General features: G+C 47.3%; 1 protein-coding gene across 9 annotated transcripts; it reads left to right on the plus strand.

Annotated features, from left to right (window-relative positions):
- The first annotated feature begins 1,959 nt into the window (after positions 1-1,959).
- Positions 1,960-23,622, plus strand: ZNF605 (zinc finger protein 605). Of its 9 annotated transcripts, XM_068562938.1 has the most exons (9): positions 2,071-2,206; positions 2,864-3,012; positions 6,038-6,136; positions 6,238-6,364; positions 7,913-7,975; positions 8,383-8,550; positions 14,862-14,982; positions 15,213-15,305; positions 18,763-23,622. In XM_068562938.1, the coding sequence occupies exons 6-9, from the start codon at positions 8,536-8,538 to the stop codon at positions 20,556-20,558; spliced, it is 2,025 nt and encodes a 674-aa protein (XP_068419039.1). In that variant the 5' UTR covers positions 2,071-2,206; positions 2,864-3,012; positions 6,038-6,136; positions 6,238-6,364; positions 7,913-7,975; positions 8,383-8,535; the 3' UTR covers positions 20,559-23,622. The 9 variants fall into 9 exon arrangements, with proteins under 9 accessions (XP_068419037.1, XP_068419045.1, XP_068419043.1 ...); XM_068562937.1 differs by lacking the exon at positions 2,071-2,206 and having other exon boundaries at positions 2,714-3,012; XM_068562936.1 differs by lacking the exons at positions 2,071-2,206; positions 2,864-3,012; positions 6,038-6,136 and adding an exon at positions 1,960-2,011.
- The last annotated feature ends 265 nt before the right edge of the window (positions 23,623-23,887 follow it).

The following is a 23,887-nucleotide window of genomic DNA, read 5'->3' on the forward strand; positions in this document are numbered from 1 at the left end:
ATATTAAAAAACAAAAACAAAACAAAAAAAGAATGAGAAGTCTTTTTACTTGAGACCAGGATCAACAACCTGGAGATTTAATGTTGTGTTTGTTAACAATAGTATTCATGTAAAGTTAAGACATAAAATGTATGACATATGATAAACACAGTCTGCGTGTAGTAAAATTATACATGGAATGGCAGGCTACACAGCACATTCATTGCAATGATTGCTGCAAGAGGAATGGTAATAGGAGGAAAGAGACTAAAGGCTCAGAGAACAGCAACTGAATATACAGTGTTTTAATTTTTTTGTTTTGTTTTTTTATTTTTTGATTAAAGAAGGATCTGAATCAAATATTACCAGATATGAATATCTGATCATTTGACTGTTTATGATCTCATTCTCTATACTTTCGTGTATTTTTAAAATATTCTCAATTTAAGAAAACAATATTGGTGATAGTTTTATGATTTCTAACGATAATACTTCTTATACCGTTATCCATTTATGAGACATTTATTTTCACATGTTGCGGTAGCAGTATCTCAGCACTTCTGTGCGTTGTTTTTTTTAATGGACATTCTAGGTTGAATTTATTTAAAGATTTTTCAGTATTTAATTAGATGATGATGCATGTTTCCCCCTTTAATCTACTGATATGGTGAAAAGTCCTGCAATGACTTCTACTTGTTTATGATATATGTTTTTAAATGTATTGCTTGATTCCATTTGCTATTTTTTTTAATTTTTCACATAAATATCATAACTGAGACTGCTTTACAGTTGTTGTTTTTTTTATTTACTTTTGGTTATAGTATAACTATTTTGCTATCTTTGTGTTAAGAAAAGGGTTCGGTCTAGATTTTTCAAGAAATTGGTAAGATTATATTCTTTGATAATGTGGAAGATTCACCAAGGAAAACACGTGAGCCTGTAGCTAAGAACTTTTTAAAATTTTTTATTTTATTTTATTTTTGGCTGCATTGGGTCTTCGTTGCTGGACGCAGGCTTTCTCTAGTTGCGGTGAGCAGGGGCTACTCTTCATTGCGGTGCGCAGGCTTCTCATTGTGGTGGCTTCTCTTGTTGCGGAGCATAGGCTCTAGGCCCGCGGGCTTCAGTAGTTGTGGTTCGCAGGCTCCAGAGCGCAGACTCAGTAGTCGTGGCACACGGGCTTAGTTGCTCCACAGCATGTGGGATCCTCCTGGATCAGGGCTCGAACCTGTGTCCCCTGCATTGGCAGGCGATTCTTAACCACTGCACCACCAGGGAAGCCCCCTAAAAACATTTTTAACCGTCACTTTAGGTCTAAAAAGATATTATTTTCTTAAGTTAATTACCTAACTATTCCTTTATATCACGTACTTCATTAAGTTCTAAATTTATTAACATAGTTCCTAGATTACATATAATTGAGCAAAATATTCTTTCACAAATATTTTAATTTGTTCTTTTTGGCTAATTTTCTTTTTTCATTACCAATTGTTTTTGCTGTTTCTTCTCACTTTTTGATAAAAATCTTTAGTATGACTTTATATTTTATTTAAAAAATTGGATTTATCAAGTTGTTTTTTCTATTTTAATTCCTTTTATATTCTGCTTTTATATTCTTTAATTTACTTCTCTTCCCATAATTACATTTTATTTCTCCCCAAATCCCTCATTTCATTTATTTTCATTCTTTTTGTTAGTACTGTTGGACTGGATAAAACGTACCTATACTACTACTTTGATTTTATAAATTACTTTGCTCTATGATCAAAACTGGAAGGGATGGTGAGCACATTGCGGGGGGGGTGGGGGGGGGGGGGTGGGGAGCGCAGGCTACATCCCACCGTCTGAACCGGGAGCCCCAGGCAGCCGCAAAGAGCTTGGCACCAGGAAACCTCACCCCTGTCCATCAGGGAGGCGCGCCGCGGAGGCCTCTGGGAAATGTAGTTCTAAAGCGAACGGGGCTCCGGGAAATGTAGTTCTGCGCGGACACTTCCGCGGCCGGGCCGTGTCTGCCTCGGCGCCGTGGGCCAAAGGGGTAAGGGTGTGGGGGGCGGAGACGGGACGGCGGGGCTGCGGGCTGGCGGTGGCCTCCGCGTCCGACCGGGGCCGCGGTGACCACGGCGCGGACCGGCTCGGGGCCACGCCGGCGTGCGCACGAACCGGCTCGGAGCCGGGTGCGGGGAAGGCGCGGGAGGACGGCCCTGCCGCGCAGGCGCCGATTCCGGTCCAGGTCGGGGGGCGCTGTGGGGGAGGGGCGTGGGGCGGCAGAGGGGAGGGGCCGCGGGGGCCGCGGGGCGGCCGGGCAGCGGGGAGGCGGGAGGGAGCGCGACGGTGGGGAAACGTTTGGGGGACAGGGGTCTGGAGGGGCGGGTGTGGGCGGCAGTGATGTGGGAAGCAGGAGGGAGATTTGGGGCGCAGGGCAGGGCCTCCCGTGGTGGTGGGAGAGGAGGGGCTGTGCGGGGAGACGGTGGGGCTGATGAAGCTGGGGACCCTTGGCGGGCGAGGTGGTGGAATGTCTGTGAAAATCAGTAATTCGGGGCCAGGGAGGGCTGAGTGGTTGTGCGGAGGGAATTAAGTGGATGGTGGGGGCCTCTGGGAGGGGCCTCTGGGGGAACCTTAGCCTCGGGGGCTGGAGGCAGCAGGCCCTGGGGGTGAGGGAGCCCGGAGGCTCCCCTCGGGAGTGAGTGGAGGGCTGTGCGGCGCCGGCGTGTGCGCTGGGGATGTGGGTTAGGGTTTGTGTGCAGCAACAGTTAAGGCTCTAGCCATCCACGATTTGCGTGCCTTTGGCTTGGCGACTGGGCGCGAAGGGATGAGCGACGAGGCTCTGTGGGCGCGTGGGGGGCACGTAGAGGGCCCAGAGTGGTTGCACTGAGGATTTCGTCGGCAGGAAGGGCCGCTGGTTGCTGCAGTGTTGGACTGTACCTGAGCCGTGTGCTCCTGGGAAGATCCCCCCCTCTCTCGGGTTCCGGGAAACAGCTGGCTGCAAAGGACCCCCTTCCCACATGATGCCCTTGTTTACCTGTGACAAGGCCATAGGTAAATATGACACAGCCCCTCTCATCTTTTGCCTCATCAATGATTAGCTGAACCGTTTGTTCTCACTGATTAGAACGCTTAGAAACCAAACTTTGGTTCAGCTTCTCTCCTTCCCGCAGTTCCCTGAACTCTGGGCCGTACGTAAGCTTGAGCAGCGTGCAGCCCGCCACCGCGCCCAGAACTGGCCGAGCTCCGATGAGATGTCCTCTCGTCTGCTGTCTGGTCCCCTGCCCTTTGATCCAGCTTCTCCGCACTCTGCAGAGGTGCTGTGCCTCTTAGGGCCGCAGCGTCCTTCCTCTTTCAGCACCCCTCCCCCCCTAGAATAAATCCTCGGAGTAAAACATTTCTTTGCTACGTCTGCGTTTGGTTTGACTTGACAGTTCGATGGTAGCTTTTTCGGTGGAGGGCAGTGACCGGGGCGGCCCGTGCTGGTGAGTGGTCTGGGCCCGTGTTTGGGGATCTTGTGGCTGAGGCATCAGGTCGGAGGCCGCGTGCCAGTGGCAGGGGTCTGCACACAGGTTGACGGGTGGCCTGTTGGGGGCTGTGAGGGTGATGTGGGGGTGGTAATTGGCGCCGTTGGAGGGGCCGGGGGTGTTTGTGCAGAGCTGGGGGCCCTCGCAGGGTGATGAGCTCTGGGGGCGTCTGAGTGGTGGGTGAGCTCGGCGTGGACTGGAGAGTGGGTATCTGGAGGTGAGTGGCTGGCAGCCCCGTGTGATGAGGCCTGGCTCAGGGGGCGGGTGGTGACAGGCTCTGTGAAGGTGAGTGGGTGGGCACCGCGAGAGGGAGGGATTGGAGTTCTCTGGGGGTCCTTTGGGACTCAGCACTTGGGGTTCCACTGACTCAGTGTCTAGTCAGTGGATAGACCGTGGAGGTTATTGAGTGGGGTTTGGAGGAGCCAGTGATGGGGTTTCTTGGCCTTGGCATTGAGAAGCCTGTGGAGGTCAGAGGGCTCTGGGGTCGTAATCAACCAGGTGGTCCGTAGGGAGGCCTGTGGCTGGTGTGCAGGGCTGAGTGACGGAGAGCCCACCGTGACTGGGAGTCAGGGGTTCTGTGGGTGTCTGATCGGGGTTTGGCTGTGGAGAGACTTTGGGGTTCATTGATTCACGCACTTCTGTGGATTGGTTTTGTCACTGGTGGTTGGTGATGGGGGGGCCTTGCTAGAGGAGCCGATGGGGACTCACAGTGTGTGTAATTGACGGCCCAGACCCCCTGGGGGGTGCTGGGCACATGGGGTTTATGGAGTCAATGGTTGTGTGGCCTGGAGACTCGTGTGTCCAGTGATCTGGGGGCTGGGGGTTCTCAGGGGGTCAGTCAGTGTGATTGAGGCGGTCTTTGGAACCGAATTTGAGGGGCTTTGGGTGTTGGTGATTGCGGGGCCTGTAAGGGTGGTGTTTTGGGGTTTGGGTGAGTCCTGCGTTGGCTCAGGAGAGACTCACGTCGTGACTTCTGTTCAGTAACCATGTTGTCCTTTGTTCTTTGGCCCCTCTCACCCAGCGTGTATGTGGCTGTGTTGGTCAGTGATGGCTCCTTTTACTTGAATATTTCCTTGTTTAAAAGTGCTCAGAGACCCCACTGGCTAGGAGTCCTCCCCCTTGCTCCAGCCCTTTGTGTCGGATGCTCCTTGCCGGGCCCCTCCTCCTCAGGGCTCGGCTAAAAGTCATCTGCAAGGAGTGCCCTCCACCCACCCACTCTGGCACATCTGAAGTTTCTTCTGAGCACTCTCACAGTCTGAAATTATTTTACTTACTTGTGTGTCTGTTTCCCATCCTAGAGGGCAGGGACTGTCTGTCCTGTTTAGCGGTCTCTCCCACGTGCCCGGAACAGGGCCCGGTAGTAAGAGGCCTTCAGCAAATTGCTGCTTTCCTGGCCCGTAAATGAGACTGTGAGTGTGTGTCTAGGTCTGCATTAGTGTGTGAGTGGGATCTGACGTGGATGTGAGAGCACAGTGCAGGAGTATGTTGGGGTCCTGGGGGAGGAACCAGGGTGACTGTTCGGGGTGTTAGTACAGTTGGCACGTCCCCTTTTCCAGAGGAGAAGCTACAGAAGGTCTCCTGTGCATCAACCCAAAAGGGGTCCAGATGAGATAGAAGCTTCCAGGGCAGGTGGGCCTGTGTCTCAGGGGGCCTCAGGTTTGGAAAGCAGTGACTCTGGGCTCTCTTTTCACTGGGCCTTCTAGACCATCGGGACCTGCCCGTGCCCAGGAGCCCCAGGGAGCTCCCTGCGCGTCTCGGGAAGAGGCGCTTCTCCTTTGGGTGTCGCTCTCTGCTCTCCCAGGACGTTTTTCGTGAGAGACCTGTTCTCATGCACCACACTCTTCACTCTGGTCTCGGGAGAGTCCGGTTTCACTCAGGGAATCTGACCTTTGTGTCTGCTGCCCCCCATGCGTGGGCAGAACCCATGCCATCCTTCTCCGTTCCCAGTTGTAGAGTTCTTCCTGCCCTGGACGCCCTCGCTCTGCCCTCTGCCACTGTTTCAGGTCAAATTTCAAAATCCAGTCTGTCTGTCTAGATGGGCTGGTTCTTGACTCTCCACAGGATCCTCAGCACCTGGGTAACATTGGGACCTGCCCTCCCTCCCTGGCCTGTGTCCTCCCTCGATTCGCTAAAGGACAAAGAGGGAAACGTTTAAGGCCCTCGAGAGACGGTGCCAGGAGCTGGTCCGTGGTCCGGCTGGCGTTGAGCAGCATTCCTGGGTTTCCTTTCCTCTTTCCCTTGCTGACCGAGGGTGTGGGGCTCCCGAGCGGGTGTGGTCTGATTCCAGCCCTCAGCCCAGCTCTAGGGGCGGGCAGGAGGGGCCTCGAAGGGGCCAGTGTTCTCTCCACTCTTGTTAGCTGCCCGGGGGCAAAACCTGGCAGTCTGCTAACGCCAAGGCATAACTTTCTTCCCTCATTTGTGGAGGGCGAGTCCGCCCATCTCTGTTCGGCTGGGACCCTGAGGATACCGCCCTCCTCTCCCCCCATTCTTTGTTAGAACAGGGGGCTCCTGCTCTAGATCTCCTGTAGCTATTACGTTCTCTCCTTGCTCAGCTTACTTTGCGGAAAGGTGCCCGCTGACCATCCACCATGTCGGTCCTCCTCTCAGCCTGTCAGCCTGTGGGACCAAGCCGGGAGCACGAGGGGCCGCAGGTGTGGACCGCGGCGCTGGACGGATCTCGGGGGGGAGGTGGAGTTTGTCCCTCGTGCCCCCAGGCTTACCGGCAACTGAATTTTTGGATATTTCCTTTCAGATGTACCCTCACGAAGGAGGCCACATCCCTGTGTGACCCAGCTGTGAGCCCGTGGAGTCCTTGGCCCTGATCCGGTATCCGGCCGGTGTAAGTGACCTGGTTCGTGAGCGGTGGAGAAATTGAAAGTGTAAGTATTTGTGTGCATGAAGACGTCGTGTTTTTTGTGATTGTGCTGATCTTAACTCTTGGTCCATCTGTTCCGATAATTCTGCCTCAGATGATCTCTGTAATACAGTTTGTGATCTTTTAAAAAGTTTTTAAAGTAGTGGTTGTACTCGTTTGTTTGGTTATTTGGCTCATTGGGGAAATAATTTCAACCAGTCTCTGCCAATCCAGAAGACTTCTCCACAAAAGTAGAAGAGAAAGAATAGGTGGTTGTTGTTTTTAAATTTCTTTTTCTAATTAAAAAAAATTTTTTTGGCTGCACGCGTGGCATGCAGGTTCTTAGTTCCCTGACCAGGGATCGAACCCGTGCCCCCTGCAGTGAAAGCATGGAGTCTTAACCACTGGACCACCAGGGAAGTCCCTTAGAATGGTTTTATTATTGAATAAAAATTGAACCAGAATTTGATGCCCACCTCAGGCAGTCTGCTAAAGACATTGCGAGAGACAGGAGGAGATCATGCCCTTTTCTGTGGCCGGGCAGGTACAACCCGTTATACACACGGTCTCAAGGTAAGTGATCATTTGTCACGTGTAGTCCATCCTAAACTTGCCCGGTAGTTGGGGTGGCTACTGTGTTAGCTGCTTGCCTTCATGCAAAGGAAAAATACACTTCACCTACCTTTATGATGGGGGTAATTTTACAGTTTGGAGCCGGGTGCCAAAGTCAGGCTGGTTAGGCTCCTGTCCTTGCAGAGACCCGGAGAGGGAGGTGTCCCTGCCTGGGTGATTCAGAGACGGCTCCCAGGTCCCTAAGAAAGGCATTCTTGAGTTGTTAAACTTAGTTTTAGGAAAGATTTACATACATCCCAAAGGGGCAGAGAAAGATTTTGTAATTGCCGATCTTCTACAGTAAATAGTCTTTGAAAACGGTTCTGGGGAGTCCTTTTCTTTTTAATTTGTATTTGCCCTCACAGGCTCTGAGCTGTATCCCCCTAGAGGTGTTATCTGCTCTCCTGCTCTGCTAATTGCATTAGGGAAGGGCTGAGGCCAGGCCTTCGAAGCAAAGGGGAGGGAAGGCACCCCAGGGCCAGCAGTGTGGACCTTGGAGCCCCCGGATAGCCCCGTACCCACCACTTGTCTGAGCAGCTCTTCCGATCAGGGAGCAGAGACCCTTAGGAAGAAGCAGGTGTGGAGCAGTTTCCTTGGGGTCCGTGGGGCGGTGGGAGACAAGTAAGTGCCTGAAGGCAGCTGGGCCCTTGCCGTTTCTGTGATTCCTAAACTCAGCAGGGGTTTTGATCTGCCTTCTACGGTGGCCTAGGCTGTTCTGCTGATTTCCGAGGGAAGGGAAGGCAGTATTTGCGCCAACGTGAGCTGAGAAAGAAAGAACGGAAAAGATTTCCTTAGGCCTCTCTTCTCGCTGCGTCTGCTCTGGGCTGTAGCGGGGCCGGCTCAGCCGGAAACCCACAGCTGAGCGTCAGCTTCACCGCGGCCTCCGTCTCCCCCGGGGTCTCTCCTCCTCTTCTGGCCATTTCTTTTAGTTCCTCTGATCTATGCTTTCCTTTTGCTCCAGGGCTGATTTTGGAGTAGAGAGCCAGCACCCCAGGCCACTTCCCGCTCCCTGTCCTGCCTAGAAGTGAGTGGCGTTTTATTCTGTAGTACCTGTGCCAGTGGTTTCATCTAAGTGCCCCTGGGAATAGGTGCTGCAGGGTGGGTGAGCCAAGACTGTATTTCCAGACTTGGTTGCCGTCTCTGCAGAGTGCTTTGAGGTGGTGGGGCTCCCCTGGGGTCTTTGGTTGAACCAGCGAGGCAGGTGGCTCCCGTCGGGCATTCCCAGGTGGGAGCCAGGCTGCAGAGCCCAGGGTGTGGTGCAGGCCTGGCCTGGCTGCGGTCGGCTCGGCTGACACATGCCAGTAGCTCACTTTCTATCCTGTTTCTTAGTGCTAGCAAATAGCTTGTCTGAGTTCCCAGCTATAGAGAACCAAGATTGAGGTCCCCAAATGAATTACATCATCTAAAATAAAATTCCCACTGCACCTCCAGGCCATGGCTCTCAGGAGCACGAAAACTCATGTGAAATAAGAAAGAAGAGGCCTCAGGACTTGGGGTGCATTCCCAGTCCACAGACCTTTGACCAGAGGCCTTTTTCCAGAGCATCAGGACAGAGCAGAGCAGATTTCCCAGGAACGGGGGAGAATGATCAAGTCACAGGTGAGTTATTTGTCCTCTAGCAGTTTTCTCTGTGGGTGTGATGAGGCTCACAGGCGTCTCTACAACTAACAGGAAAGGTCTAAATACATTTAACTTATAACCGGAGAAAATATAACCTTGGGAAGGAAGATGTCAAAAGAAGCACAAGGTGGATCATAGAATCGTACAAAAGTCTTGAAGATGGGGCATAGACGTAAGACAATTAAGGCCCTGCACTGTTGGAGTTGAGCCGCAAGCTTCCTCAGATGTTCCCAGAAGCCGCCACAGAAAGAGAAACAGGAAGAGTTGCGTGGTTTCCTCTGTCAAAAAGCAGACCATTTGCTCGGTGGAAGCAAACATCTCCTGATGGTTACCTGTAAAGAAAGCGTTTTGCTAGCTGTTGATGTAGATGACGTGGCAGGTGACATCCTGTAACGGATGAACACATTTCTGAGGCTGTTCTTCGCAGGTCCTAGGTGGGCGCGGGTGTAAGGAGCACAGCAACGGGCAGCAGGCCTGGGTCCACGTGCCACCTGAGCTCTGGGTTTAGGGAAGAAACCTGAATCATCTGGCACAACTGGTTGTTACAAAACCTTCAAATGGCCCCATATATATTTTCTCAGTTGGAATTTCGATACATTTTAGGTAGAACTGTTTTTGCTTCTGCTGGCAAAAGCTGCACGGGAGGGTATCTGCCTTCAGTTCCTTTTCCTGACCTTTTTTTTTTTTTTTTTTTTGATGTATAGTTGATTTACAATGTTGTGTTAGTTTCTGCTGTACAGCAAAGTGGTTCAGTTTTATATATATATATATATATATATATATATATATATATATATATATACATATACACACACATACATTGTCTTTCATATTCTTTTCCATTACGGTTTATCCCAGGAGATTAGATATAGTTCCCTGTGCTCTACAGTAGGGCCTTGTTGTTTATCCATTCTATATATAACAGTTTACATCTGCTAGTCCCAACCTCCTAATTCATCACTCCCCCTACCACCCCGACTTTATTTTTTATTTTTTTAAATTAATTTATTTATTTATGGCGTGTTAGGTCTTCCTTTCTGTGCGAGGGCTTTCTCTAGTTGTGGCAAGCGGGGGCCACTCTTCATCGCGGTGCGCAGACCTCTCACTATCGCAGCCTCTCTTGTTGCGGAGCACAGGCTCCAGATGCGCAGGCTCAGTAATTGTGGCTCACGGGCCCAGTTGCTCCGCGGCATGTGGGATCCTCCCAGGCCAGGGCTCGAACCCGTGTCCCCTGCATTGGCAGGCAGATTCTCAACCACTGTGCCACCAGGGAAGCCCACCCCGACTTTATTGACTCAAGAAACGACTGCGGTATCCCTTCACCTTTCTTCTTTTTTTTTTCTTTAATTAATTAATTAATTTTTTGGCTGCATTGGGTGTTCGTTGCTGCACGCAGGCTTTCTCTAGTTGCAGTGAGCGGGGGCTACTCTTCGTTGCGGTGCGCGGGCTTCTCATTGCAGTGGCTTCTCTTGTTGCGGAGCATGGGCTCTAGGCACGCGGGCTTCAATAGTTGTGGCACACGGGCTCGGTAGGTGCGACTTGTGGGCTCTAGAGCACAGGCTCAGTAGTTGTGGTGTACGGGCTTAGCTGCTCCGCGGCGTGTAGGATCTTCCCAGACCAGGGCTCAAACCCGTGTCCCCTGCATTGGCGGGCGGATTCTTAGCCACTCTGCCACGAGGGGGAATCCCTCTCTTCACCTTTCAAAACAATTCCCATCCACCTAGCTGACCTCCTCCCTCTTTTCCTCCCTCTGTTCCTTTCTTTGTTTTAAAAATCCTGTTGTTTAAAGCAGCGCATAGCACTGTAGCTTTTCCCCTTTGCTGCTGTGTTCTGTGCCAGGAGCTCAGCAGAGCTGAGAGGGCCGAGCTGCCAGGTGTCAGAGTAGCTGGTGAGAGCAGCAGCCAGGGTGACAGTAGCCGAGAGTGATGGCACGAGCGAGAGCCGGATGCCGCAAAAAGCGCCAACTCCCCATTTCCTTTTCCTGAGGAGTGAACAGCGCCCTGGCCACGTGTCAGGTGTGTTCGCTGCCCAGGGAGCCCCGAACAAAAGGCTCCGGCAGATTTATGGACTTGGGGGCCAGGAGGAGGGGAAGAGGAGGAGGGAGTGGAAAGTACAGGGTACCGGGTCAGAGTACGGACAGTGTCTTCAGGTTCCCCCTCCCACAAGGGGGTCTTAGAGAGGCACCTGAGAAAGGCTTCTGCCAAAGGCCTCAGGCAAGTATGGTACTGGCACAAAAACAGAAACATAGATCAATGGAACAGGATAGAAAGCCCAGAGGTAAACCCACGCACATATGGTCACCTCATCTTTGATAAAGGAGGCAAGCATATACAGTGGAGAAAAGACAGCCTCTTCAATAAGTGGTGCTGGGAAAACTGGACAGGTACATGTAAAAGTATGAAATTAGAACACTCTTTAACACCATACACAAAAATAAACTCAAAATGGATTAAAGACCTAAATGTAAGGCCAGACACTATCAAACTCTTAGAGGAAAACATAGGCAGAACACTCTATGACATAAATCACAGCAAGATCCTTTTTGACCCAGCTCCTAGATAAATGGAAATAAAAACAAAAATAAACAAATGGGACCTAATGAAACTTAAAAGCTTTTGCACAGCAAAGGAAACCATAAACAAGACCAAAAGACAACCCTCAGAATGGGAGAAAATATTTGCAAATGAAGCAACTGACAGAGGATTAATCTCCAAAATTTACAAGCAGCTCATGCAGCTCAATAACAAAAAAACAAACAACCCAATCCAAAAATGGGCAGAAGACCTAAATAGACATTTCTCCAAAGAAGATATACAGATTGCAAACAAACACATGAAAGAATGCTCAACATCATTAATCATTAGAGAAATGCAAATCAAAACTACAATGAGATATCATCTCACACCGGTCAGAATGGCCATCATCAAAAAATCTAGAAACAATAAATGCTGGAAAGGGTGTGGAGAAAAGGGAACACTCTTGCACTGTTGGTGGGAATGTAAATTGATACAGCCATTATGGAGAACAGTATGGAGGTTCCTTAAAAAACTAAAAATAGAACTACCATATGATTCAGCAATCCCACTACTGGGCATATACCCTGAGAAAACCATATTTCAAAAAGAGTCATGTACCAAAATGTTCATTGCAGCTCTACTTACAATAGCCAGGACATGGAAGCAACCTAAGTGTCCATCATCGGATGAATGGATAAAGAAGATGTGGCACATATATAAAATGGAATATTACTCAGCCATAAAAAGAAACGAAATTGAGTTATTTGTAGTGAGGTGGATGGAGTTAGAGTCTGTCATACAGAGTGAAGTAAGTCAGAAAGAGAAAAACAAATACAGTATGCTAACACATATATATGGAATCTAAGGGAAAAAAAAAAAAAGGTCATGAAGAACCTAGTGGCAAGGCGGGAATAAAGACACAGACCTACTAGAGAATGGACTTGAGGATATGGGGAGGGGGAAGGGTAAGCTGTGACAAGGTGAGAGAGTGGCATGGACATATATACACTACCAAACGTAAAATAGATAGCTAGTGGGAAGCAGCCGCATAGCACAGGGAGGTCAGCTCTGTGCTTTGCGACCACCTAGAGTGGTGGGATAGGGAGGGTTGGAGGGAGGGAGATGAAAGAGGGAAGAGATATGGGAACATATGTATATGTATAACTGATTCACTTTGTTATAAAGCAGAAACTAACACACCATTGTAAAGCAATTATACTCCAATAAAGATGTTAAAAAAAAAAAAAAAAAAAGGCCTCAGGCAGAGACACAGGGCACCCGAGATCCTCACCGGCCCCTTGGAGGCCATGGCACGCAGGCTGCGCCCCAGGTCTGGGGGCAGGGGTGGGGGCAGTGTCCCCCAGGAGGCCTGTGGGGTAGCCCTCTGGGCCTGCCTGTGTTTGGATCTGAGGATTCACACGTAGGTTTTTAACCAGGAGCCAGACTCCTCAGCCCACCTGCTTGATTTTTCAGGACCTGAGTGAGAAACAGGCAACCCCATCATGGACCTGAGCAGGTCGGACCTAGAGGGGCCGAGACAGGAACCAGGGAGTTCATCCGGGGCAGCCTCCCAGCGTGCATGTGGTCTCAGCCGTTTCCCAATCAGGAAGGCATGTGTCAGCCCATCAGGAGGCTTCTCAAGTGGCCGTGTGAACCTTTGTGACCGGGCACAAGGCAGTGGTTCGCATAGCACAGCTCTGGCAGCAGGCGGAGGCTGGCCTGAACGCCTGCCAGGGCTGAGACAGCGGGGTCACACGGCTGGGTGTGCACACCAGGAGCACAATCCCAGGGCCTCCAAGCAGCACATGCTTTCATCAGGCAGTTAGGCTAACGGGGCCCCAGCGTGGCTTTCCGTTGCCCAGTCTGAATAATTTACTTCAGTCCTTGGTTTTCGAGGGGCTGCCTGGGGCGCTGAGTTCCAGGCCATTTTGTTTGTCCAGGCCCTGCCACCTCACGGGGTGCAGACAGCATCGGGGCTGTTGCGTGGGAAGCACGGGGGCCGAGGCGCCCTGTGCCGCTGGCCGGCAGCCCCGTCGAGCAGGAAGGCGTCAGTCTACACCCAGAGCGGTCACGGGCATGGAGAGAAGCACAGGGAGTCATTTTCTTTTGTTTCTTGTTTTTTTTCCAGGAGGAAGGAAAGCTTTCAGGAGCAGGTCTAAAACACAAAGGTCGTTAATATTTTTCTCCCTCCCCTGTGCCTCCCCTGGTGCTGGGCTTTATATTCTTTTCTCTCTGGTCATCATCAGTGTGTCCCATTTAGTAATCAAAACTTTAAAAGAAATCATCTCTGTTTTCATCCAGACCCTTTGTCTGGAAAGACACTTTGTCCCTATACAGAGGGACAGATATTTTTACATAATTTAACCAGAGAGACAGAGCGTGTTTAAGAATTGGTTCCAGAAACTCCTGAGTTTTTAAAAGATTTGAAAGTGGTTGTACGGGATCTGGCACTCACTGAGTCTTCGGGACGGGGTCGTAGGGGTGGCGGCTCCTGCGGGGTCTCCCGCAGGGCATGACAGTCAGTGACTGTGAGAGGGGGGCTGTGACCGGGGACAGCGTGGCCGAGCCCCGGCGTGGTGAGAAGGGCCGCTCCCTTCTGAGTGCTGTGCTCCAGGCTGGGGTCACCGTGAGCCCCCCTGTCAGCCCCTTAAGCCTGTCCTAGAACTGTCCATTAAAACGCTCACTCAGCCCCTCTGCAGCTATGGGGCTGTTATCAGATGCAGTGAATTCGAACAGGAAGTAAATGTGGTCAGGTAGGGCCTGGAGAGTGTGACCCGTGCCTGGGGAGCCCATGAGGATGGCCAGACCAGACCCCAAGAAAGTGTCAGGGTCCAGTGAAACCCTCTGGTTGGGACCAGAGGACCAGTGAGATCCGCGTGTTGACAGAGTCCTGGCCCGCTGGCACGGGAGCCTGTCCCTGAGCAGTGTTTTGGGCCTTGTCCAGCGTCTGGAAGGCAGGACAGCTTTCCACGCTGTTTCGGCACCTTCTGATGACACGGCAGCACACGTAACGTGGGCCCAGCCTGGGACGGTATTGGTCTCTATGGCGTCCTGTCCTTTGCCCAGATACCAGTGGCACCTTCTTTGAGAAACACTGCTTATTTAGAGACAGCCTATTTCAACTTCTTATTCTATGGGTAGATGGGTGGCTAGGTGAATGAATTCATAATGATGAATATTTTAATAACATTTTTGTTTTCCTCTCAAAGTATAATGCGCGACTAGGATATTATATTACTTATCCATTGCTATGTAACAAATTACCCCAAACCTCAGTGGCTGAGAACACAAACATGTATCTCAGTTTCTGTGAGTTAGGAGTCTGACAGCTGCTCACCCATTTGATTCTGGTGGAGGGTCTCACGCGACCCTGTCATCAGGATGTTGAGAAGGGCTGTGGTCATCTCACGGGCGGTAGGGAGGTGACCTGCTCCAAGCTCCCTCACGTGGGTGTTGGCAGGCCTCGGGTCTTTGCCACGTGGGCTTGTGCACAGGGCTGCCTCGCCATGTGGCCCAGGGAGAGCAGGAGAGGGTTCCCAACGTGGAAGTCACAGTCTCTTACACCTGATCCAGCACTTCTACCCTGTTCCATTCGGTGGAAGTGAGTCAGTAAGTCCAGCCCACAGTCAGGATGGTGGGGATTAAACGAAAGCATGAATCCCAGGAGTTGGAGATCATGGGGCCATCTCGGAGGCCGCCTGTCACTGTAGAGAAGAAAGCCTGTATTCAACAAAGAGAATGACTTCCGATTTAACAGGGATTATGCTTTTTTAGATATCATTTGAGGATGTGGCTGTGGACTTCACGTTGGAGGAGTGGCAGCTGCTCAATCCTACTCAGAAGACCCTGCACAGGGATGTGATGTTGGAGAACTATAGCAATCTAGTTTTCTTGGGTAAGAACATTCTTGTGTGACACAGGGCGCACCCAGCAACTGTGGGACCCCTAAGATGTTATGGATTTGGGGTTTAAGTTTCAGATGTCAAAAGAGTTTTTGATTTCTACACCCAATTGAAAGGCTTTTATTTGCTTGTTTTGTTTTTTAGTCTCTGTAGTGAAATCTTCTTTATATTTAAGGGTCCCTCAGCCCAAGCAGTTGGGACTCTCTGTGTTTCCAATTGACAGGTTATCAAATGATCAAACCTGAGGCGATTTTCAAACTGGAGCAAGAAGAGCCATGGATATTAGGTGAAGAAATCCTAAGTCAGAACTTTCCAGGTGAGAAATTATCAGGTATATGGCAGATAGTGAAAGTTAGGTCTCGGGTTTTGATGACAGGTTGGTACTTTTGAAATGTTATCTGTAAAACCGTGTTTAAAGTTCCTCCGTCCTTAGGGTTGACTCAGGACTAGTGACACGAGTCCTTCCTGACTTTTCATGTGCTCTCCGTCCTGGTCTCCACATCAGGATGCATCCCCTTTGGTGGAGCTGGTGATGAAGTGTGCCCCGTCTTCCATAGCCGGCAGCACAGTCATTTAGGACCTGCCTTCGTGGATACGCCCCTTCTGCTAGCTTCCCCAGTCCCACCTGTACAGGTGGGCTTCCTTCCTCGTCCTTAAGAGTTCATAGTTTTTTCCTGTTTGAGGTGACACTGATTACCTTTGAGTTCCCTTTATTATTTTTCTTTTCTCTCCCTGATTGGTCAGATTTCTATTTCAAACCCACATAGAGTAGAAGGTGAGTTCATGGATACAGGAGAAAAGTCTAACGCCTTAAGCACTTTTCCGGCCTCCCTGCAGATAAGAACTTCAGGGTCAGCGTCCAGGGCTTCTTTCTGGTGCCTTTGGTATTCAGCTTCTAAAGCTTCTCATTTTTCCCTTCAAATAGTCTGCTGGGTTTAAGACCTGCTCTGTGGTACTTTAATGCCATTTGTGTTGAAGACCCTCAGCAGTGTGGCAGCATCTTATCTCTGCAGTTTTTCCTGTGCCCAGAGGTCCTGGTTGACGCCACTCAAAGTAGTTCTTTCCTCGTGTCTTTCACATTTGTTTCTCTGCATGTGGGCCTTTGGTTGTCCTACACTTTCCCATTTAGACACCCTCCCCCTCTTCACTTTAAGCTCTTTTTCCACCTCCAGGGAGTGTTCCCTGACTCCCAGCCTTTTCTGAAATCTCTACCCACTGAGCAGTATTGTAGGAACCCGGGTGTGATCACATATTATCTGTAATTCCTTAACCAATTAGGTCTTCAGGTTTTTTCCCACATAGAAAGATGGTGAGTAACTTACTCTTCTCTGTTCTCTGTGGAATTTATGCTGTGTAATTACTAAATACTTCATTAATTGGTTGTGGTGAGGCCAGGTAAGGCAGGAACTTTCTTATTTATCAAATATTTCTTTAGTACAAAGGTTTTCGTCTAAGTAAGTGTTTCAGCTTACCTTAGGAAATATTTCAAATTACAGATGTCTAGGCACCATTCACATGGATTATTAGGACTGGGTATGTGTAGTTTAGAAAAGCTGTCAAGATAGACTTTATGTTCCCCCGTTAATTTAGAACCACTGCTATTTTGTAGAATGAGAGGAGTTGAGATAAAATATGAGTCATGAAATAACCTTGCAGGACCAGAGAATTTTAATTTAGAAGAAAATATAAAATTAATTCAGTGTTTGAACATGAAGCATTTGTGTCAAAATGCAAAGTTAATTGTCAAGATTAACTATATAGAAAGGAATTGCTTTAGACGTTTAATGACAAGTGAAGAGTATTTATCCTACATGTATTGAGGGCTAGTTATGCGCTATGTAGTGGGGGTACCTCAGTGAAAAACACAAACCTCTTCCCTGCCCTCAGGGTTTACATTCTAGTGCGAGAGACAGAAGCAAGGTGATTACCTATTTGATAAATGCTGTGAAGGGAATAAACAGGGTGTTTGTTAGTGTGCCCTTAAAATTATGTGAGCCAGGCATGCTGGAAGCTGGGCAGGGAGAGCACATGCAAAGGGCCTACAGCAGGAAAAGGCCTTTGGAGTCAGTGGGACGGGGAGGAGCCCAGTGTTGTGAGAGGGAGTGGGGGGCTGGAAGGAGCCGGCACGCAGGGGTGCGGAAGCCGTGATAAACGTCTGGGTTTATCAAAGGTTTCTAAGCAAAGGGTTAAAAGGCCTGAGTACATTTTCTAAATATTACGTGTTGCTGTGTGGAGACTAGAGTTGGGAGGGAGCAAGCCTAGAAGTGGGAATATCAATTGAAAATAGGGTGAAATGAAGGCAGAAAGGACCGGAGTGTAATGGAAACAGAGATGGGGAAACACACGTGTACCCGCACCTGAGGTGGCACCAGAGAAACCCAGTCCAGGTGTTTGCCAAAGTGACAAGACTTTTTTAAAATTTCTTAAAGATTTTTTGGTACAGTTTAACTTCAATATTGTTTTATATCATTTAACTTATTAATTTGGATATATATCTTAGTCTTATTTCCTGATTTGATTTGAATTAAAATTTGTAATTTTTCTTTAACATTTCCTAAAACAATTTTTTATAAACTATTCAGGTGGATCTCACACTTCTGTGTCTACAGACGACTTTGCTTTTAACCCCCTAACTTCTCTCTCTAGTCTTTAAAATACCCATGAATAGCATTATCATCCACACTCACTGAAGCTTGGAACGTTGAATCCTTTGTTCTCCTCCGTATCGGGCTCTAGTTGGTTCTTCCTCTGAAATTCTGGTATGTCTGAGAGTTAGATATGGCTTTTTTCCCCCCCAAAAAAATTGTCCTGCAGAAGAGGAGTGATAGCTTTATATCTGAGATCTTGCCATATCTTTCATCTTGGGAGTATTACCTCACAATTCCTAGTAAAGAATATAGTGAACTAAACAAACCTTTAAAAGATCATTTTAAAATTCTCAATAAATGGTCATATTGTGGAGATCACAAATAATTGTACTTACAGGGTAAAAAAAAAAATCTGTCCTAATGTTATGCAAAGAATACTTGTGGTTTAGAATAATTTCCATCATATACAGATGCAATATATAGATGATCGATTCAACTAAAATGTCGAAAACCTAAATACAAGTGTTGATGCTGAGCTCTGGAGAACTCTCGGATAATTCCAAAAAGTAACTCTCATGATGGTGAAATTACTGATATCAGTGATTCGGGTGAGGATCTTGAATGAGAATGTTTTTTTAATGTACCAATAGTACAGCAAACTAACGTACCTCACCTTTCAGACGTGAAGTTGATATCCTGCATTTGCTGTACATCATATTCAGTGTTTCTTCCTGTCTGACGTTCAGCACTGTGTACTAATCTTGCTCTTCTGTGTACTGTGATTCTCAGCCTTCTCTGATGGGGTACTTACCTGCCTTCCTCCCTGATTTCTGCTACTCACAGCGTCTGGGCACACAGTAGATAATCAGTAGGTTATTGTGGAATGAGTGCGTTAACCACCCCAGTATTTGATCAGAAATTGCTTGTCTCTTTTACCTCATCATGATCACTTGAGTATATTTCATCTTCCCTTATTTGAAAGTTGTGTTTATAAACATTTGTAATTTCAAAATCTGTTTTCATTTCTATTAAAATTTTCAATGCCTAATAAGTAGACACTGTATTTGGGAGATTTTTTTTTTTTTTTTGATGGACTGGGATATTAGGCTCCATTTCAGAAGACTTATTCAATAAGCATAATCATTGGGGAAATTTACACAGTATGGTTCATTTTTTCCTTTTTAGAAGAAGTCTGGCTAGATAATAATCTCAAAATGTGGCACCAGGATAATCAAGACAAGCTTAAAAGTATGGAGAGAGGCCATGAATATGACGTCTTTGGGAAAATGTTTCATTCAGGCATTAACTTTGATCATTTAGGAATGAGATCCCATAAATGTGGCACAGGTGAAAAAAGTTTGAAACATCCTTTTGATTTTCTTATTCCAAAAAGTAACTGTGAAAGAAAAAAACTTGATGAGCTTAATAAGAAATTATTATTCTGTATCAAGCCTGACAAAACCTGTGGTGGAATAAAATACTCTGATTGCAGTAAATGTAGAAAAGTTAGCAGTAAAGAGCCAGGGCTCATTACAAACCAAATAGCACATACAGGAGTCTGTTTATGCATGGAATGTGGTAAGGTTTTTAACAAAAAGTCACAGCTCATTATACATCAGAGAACTCATACAGGAGAGAAGCCCTACGGATGCCGTGACTGTGGAAAAGCCTTCTCCCAGAAGTCATTACTCACTATTCATCAAAGGACTCATTCAGGAGAAAAGCCATACGGGTGTGGTGAATGTCAAAAAGCTTTCAGCAGGAAGTCACTGCTCGTTTTACATCAGAGAACTCATACGGGAGAGAAGCCCTATGGCTGCAGTGACTGTGGGAAGTCCTTTAGCAGGAAGTCACAGCTTCAAAGACATCAGAGAACCCACACAGTAGAGAAGCCCTATGGCTGCAGTGACTGTGGGAAGGCCTTCTCCCAGAAAATAAGGCTCATTACTCATCAGAGGACACACACAGGGGAGAAGCCCTACAAATGTAATGATTGCGGAAAAGCCTTCTTTTGGAAGTCACAGCTTATTACTCATCAGAGGGTTCATACAGGGAAGAAACCGTATGCATGTAGTGAGTGTAAAAAAGCCTTCAGCAGGAACTCACTCCTCATTAGGCATCAGAGGATCCACACAGGAGAGAAGCCCTATGAATGCAGTGAATGTGGTGAAGCCTTCATCAGAAAACCACAACTTGTCAAACATCAAATGACTCACACAGGAGAGAAGAACTATCAGTGCAGGAACTGTGAAGAAGCCTTCTTTAAGAAGTCAGAACTAATTAGACATCAGAAAGCTCATTTAGGAGAAAAACCCTATGGATGTGTTGAATGTGGAAAAACCTTCTTTGGGAAGTCACAGCTCCTGACACATCAGAGAACTCACACCGGAGAGAAACCTTACGAATGTGGTGCCTGTGGGAAAGCCTTCACCCAAAAGTCCAGCCTGGTATCTCATCAGAGGACACACACAGGGGAGAAACCCTATGAGTGCAGCGAGTGTGGGAAAGCCTTCAGTGAGAAGTCAAGCCTCATTCACCATCAGAGAACCCACACTGGAGAGAAACCCTTCGAATGTAGTGAGTGTAGGAAAGCTTTTGCCTGGAAGCCACAGCTTCTTAGGCATCAGAGAATTCATACAGGGGAGAAACCCTATGAATGCAGTGAGTGTGGGAAGGCATTTGTTCAGAAAGTACAGCTCATTAAGCATCAGAGAAATCATACAGGAGAGAAGACCTATGGATGCAGTGATTGTACAAAAGCTTTCTTTGAGAAGGCACAGCTCATTATACATCAGAGGATTCATACAGGAGAGAGACCCTATAAATGTGGGGAATGTGGGAAATCTTTCACTAGAAAGTCGCACCTTATGAGGCATCAGAGGATCCATACAGGAGATAAATGCTATAGATGCAGTGAATGTGGGACAGCCTTCCACAGGAAGGCACAGCTCCTGATACATCAGAGAAGTCATATGCTGTAGACATGGGGCGAGTGCGGTGAGTATGGGGAGTCTGCCATCAGGTGTCAGGCCCCTCACACTCTGAGGACACGTACAGGAGAGAAACCCTGTCACTGCAGTGACTGTCTCACCATACAGAATTCAGAAAGAGAACTTTTTTTTAAGTAGGCAATATAGGAAAACCTTCTCCCAGAAAACAAGACTTATTACATATTGATGGCTCCTCAGTGTGGAAGTCTTCTCAGTATTGTGTTAAGTACAGACCTTTCAGTCAAAAGTGACAGCCTATTAAATATTTAGAAGACCTAAACAGGAGAAAAACTCAATTGTCATAACAAGTAAGTGAAAGATTTCACCGGGAAAGGGTAACTCAGAGTACACTAGAGAATACATGCACAAAGGAAATACTGAGTATTATATATTAGAGGTCTCATGCAGAGAAGTAGTCCTAATAATTTGAAGAATTTGATAAACATGATCCTATTAAAATAATTCTAAAAGGAAGATGTGTTCATTGTATATAAATTATTATGAGAAAATAGGCATTTTAAAGTGGTAGCTGTGTTTTATGTGTGAAGACTTCTGCTTTCTGCTATGGTGCTATAGGAAGAACCAGATAAACTCTCCTGCCTTAAGCAGCTAGAAACCGTACCATTTATGAAATAGTGGTTTTTAGACATATGTCAAACACAGGTTTGTGATCCCTGGCAGGAGGTGGACAAGGTGAGGAGAGCCCCACGACTGCCCAGCCTAGACCCTGGGGGCAGCCTCCAGGCTGCAGGTCAGGGAGGGGAATGAATGTGGTCCTGCTGGACTGAAGAGAGTTGCCGAGTTGGCGTCTGGGGAGCCCTGGTGGCTAGAATTTGCAGGGAAAAGCTTCTGGAAGAAGCTTCCCAGAGAGGGCCTGCAGAAATCCGCAGTGAGTCCCCCCTTGAGTCTGTGGGCTTTAGTGCTGATTCACACATGTGTGGAAGGAAGCTGAGACCATGAGAGCGGCACTGGGGAGCAGTGAGCTGGGCAAGCCCTGGAACTCAGCGCAGGCGGGGACGGTTCACGTTCCCACCAGCCACACGAAAGCACGTGGGCATCAAGAGAGTTGCCAGAACAGTATTGTCTTGATGGGGAGGGTAACTAACCCTAGATTAAAAGCTACTCTGCATCCACAGTGACTGGCGTCCAAACACTTACCTGGCATGCCAAGGGGCAGGAACATATGACTTGTAACCAGGAGGAAAATCAGGCAGTAGAAAGAGAAAAGACTGAAGTGATTGGAATTAGTAGACAAGGATGTTCAAATAGCTATTGTAAGTATAAAGTAGAGGAAAACATGAATTTGACGAAACATAAAGTGGAAGATATATTTTTAAAAGCTCAGATGGAACTTCTCAGGATGAAAACAACATCTGTAAATTAAAAACAAAAAACTGGATGGAATTAAGAACATATTAGACATAGAAGAAGGAAAACAATCAATGAATTTGAACAGTAAGTATAAAAAGTATCCAGATGAATGATACACACAGAAAGGAAAAGACTGGGGGGAAAGGAGAACAGGGAATTAGTTACTGTGGTGTAACATACATGGAATGGGAGGTCCAGAAAGAGAGGAGGGAGAAAAAGGATTTGGATAAACGATGGCTGAAAAATATCCACATGTGATGAAAAGTATAACTCCACATATTCAATAAGCTCAAAGAACCCAACACGTAAGAAACATAAAGATACCAATGGACATCATCGTCAAATTGGTGAAAACCAGTGTTAAAGAGAACGATTGTAAAACGCCTGGAGGAGAAGACACAACACGTTCACAGAACAAAGAATAACAACATACTTCTGGTCAGGAACTATGCAAACTAGAAGACAGCAGAGTGACATCATTAAATTATGAAAGATAAAAAAGAAACCCCTGCAACCTGGAGTTCGGTTGCCTGTCAAAAACATCTTTCAAAAGTGAAAGCAAAAAAGACTTCAAAGAAACAAAATCAGAGAGAGTTCCTGCCTTAAGGAAACATTGAAGGAAGTTTGGGGGCAGCAAGAAAAGAACACTCTGGAAATGGTGAATGTGTGGGTGAATATGAAAGTTTTTTTTCTCATCTTAAAATCTTTCAAAAAGGTAATGGACTGCTTAAAACCAAAGTAATGACAACATACTTGGGGTTATGATCTATTTAGAAGTAAAGTGTATGACTACGATAGCACTTAAGTGTGAATCTTTAAAAATAGTTGAACAGACTGTGTCGTCTGAGACAGGGGCTCGGGATGACTTGTGTTTGTAGCAACTGCACGATGGAAGCTGTCTGTGTTATGGATCTGTGCACGTCTCCACACCCATTCTCCTTTTTCTGCTCTGCATGCCCAGAGGGAGTGCACGACTGCTTCCTAGGGTTTCTGCTCAGGTTCACACAGGGAGGTATGTGTCAGCCCTCCCTCCCTCCTGCTGGCCTACAGACACCCAGATGGCTGCAGCTCCCTGCTCATCAGATGTAAGGGTGTTAACTGCTTCTGGGGGCTTCACCGTCCCTGGTTGGTTTTCTTAATTGTGAACACAAATCTGTAAATAGTCCCTTTATTAAATGTTCTTGAGTTAATAATTTGAGTGTAACATTTGTTTTCTGTGACGTGTTAAATGATGAACGGTTGACCAAATTTTGAGTATCAGTTACTGGTCCACGGGGCAAAGACTGACATCTGTCAAGATTTCTCACACTCAACATCAGTGTTTTCTCTTTGTGTTTTAATAATTCAGTAGAAATTATAACAGAGTTCTTTGTGTTTTTTGTTTTGTTTTGCTGCAAACGTAAGTGGCTCTGGAGATCATTACCATCTGCTCCATATGCTGGTGGTCTTGCAGTTATTACTAGAGTTTCTTCACTGATAGAAACCGAAATGTTTATGAGGTCTTTATGCTGCCTCTGGGTTAGCTGAACGCCTTACAAGAAAGCGTTGTTATTTATGTTAAATGTGTACAGACAAGAAAAAGGTAGCCCATTACTGAATGAAGAAAGAAAGGAATGATGTACTGTACTTCCCTGTACTCTCAGTTTAAAAACTTGTGCTGCGCAATTAAAATACTCTTATTCAATGTTCTGCTGTTTTTATTATAATTCGTGCAGTCTGTCACCCGTAGACAAGATTTCCCATCTCAGGAGTCAGAATCACCCCAGAGAAGCTCTTCAAAGGCTCCACACCAGTTCGCATCACAAACACCACGCCAAATTGAAAATCAGCTTTTCTAAGATTAAAACAGAGGTGCTTCAGGTACAACCTCATGAAGCCTAATAAATTAGGTGGAAGTAGACTGTTAGGCTGGTGTAGAGCGCACTCCCCTGTCATTTATCAGACATCCT

This window comes from Eschrichtius robustus, chromosome 14 (genome assembly GCF_028021215.1).
Source record: "Eschrichtius robustus isolate mEscRob2 chromosome 14, mEscRob2.pri, whole genome shotgun sequence".
In the NCBI taxonomy this organism is placed as follows: Eukaryota; Metazoa; Chordata; class Mammalia; order Artiodactyla; family Eschrichtiidae; genus Eschrichtius; species Eschrichtius robustus.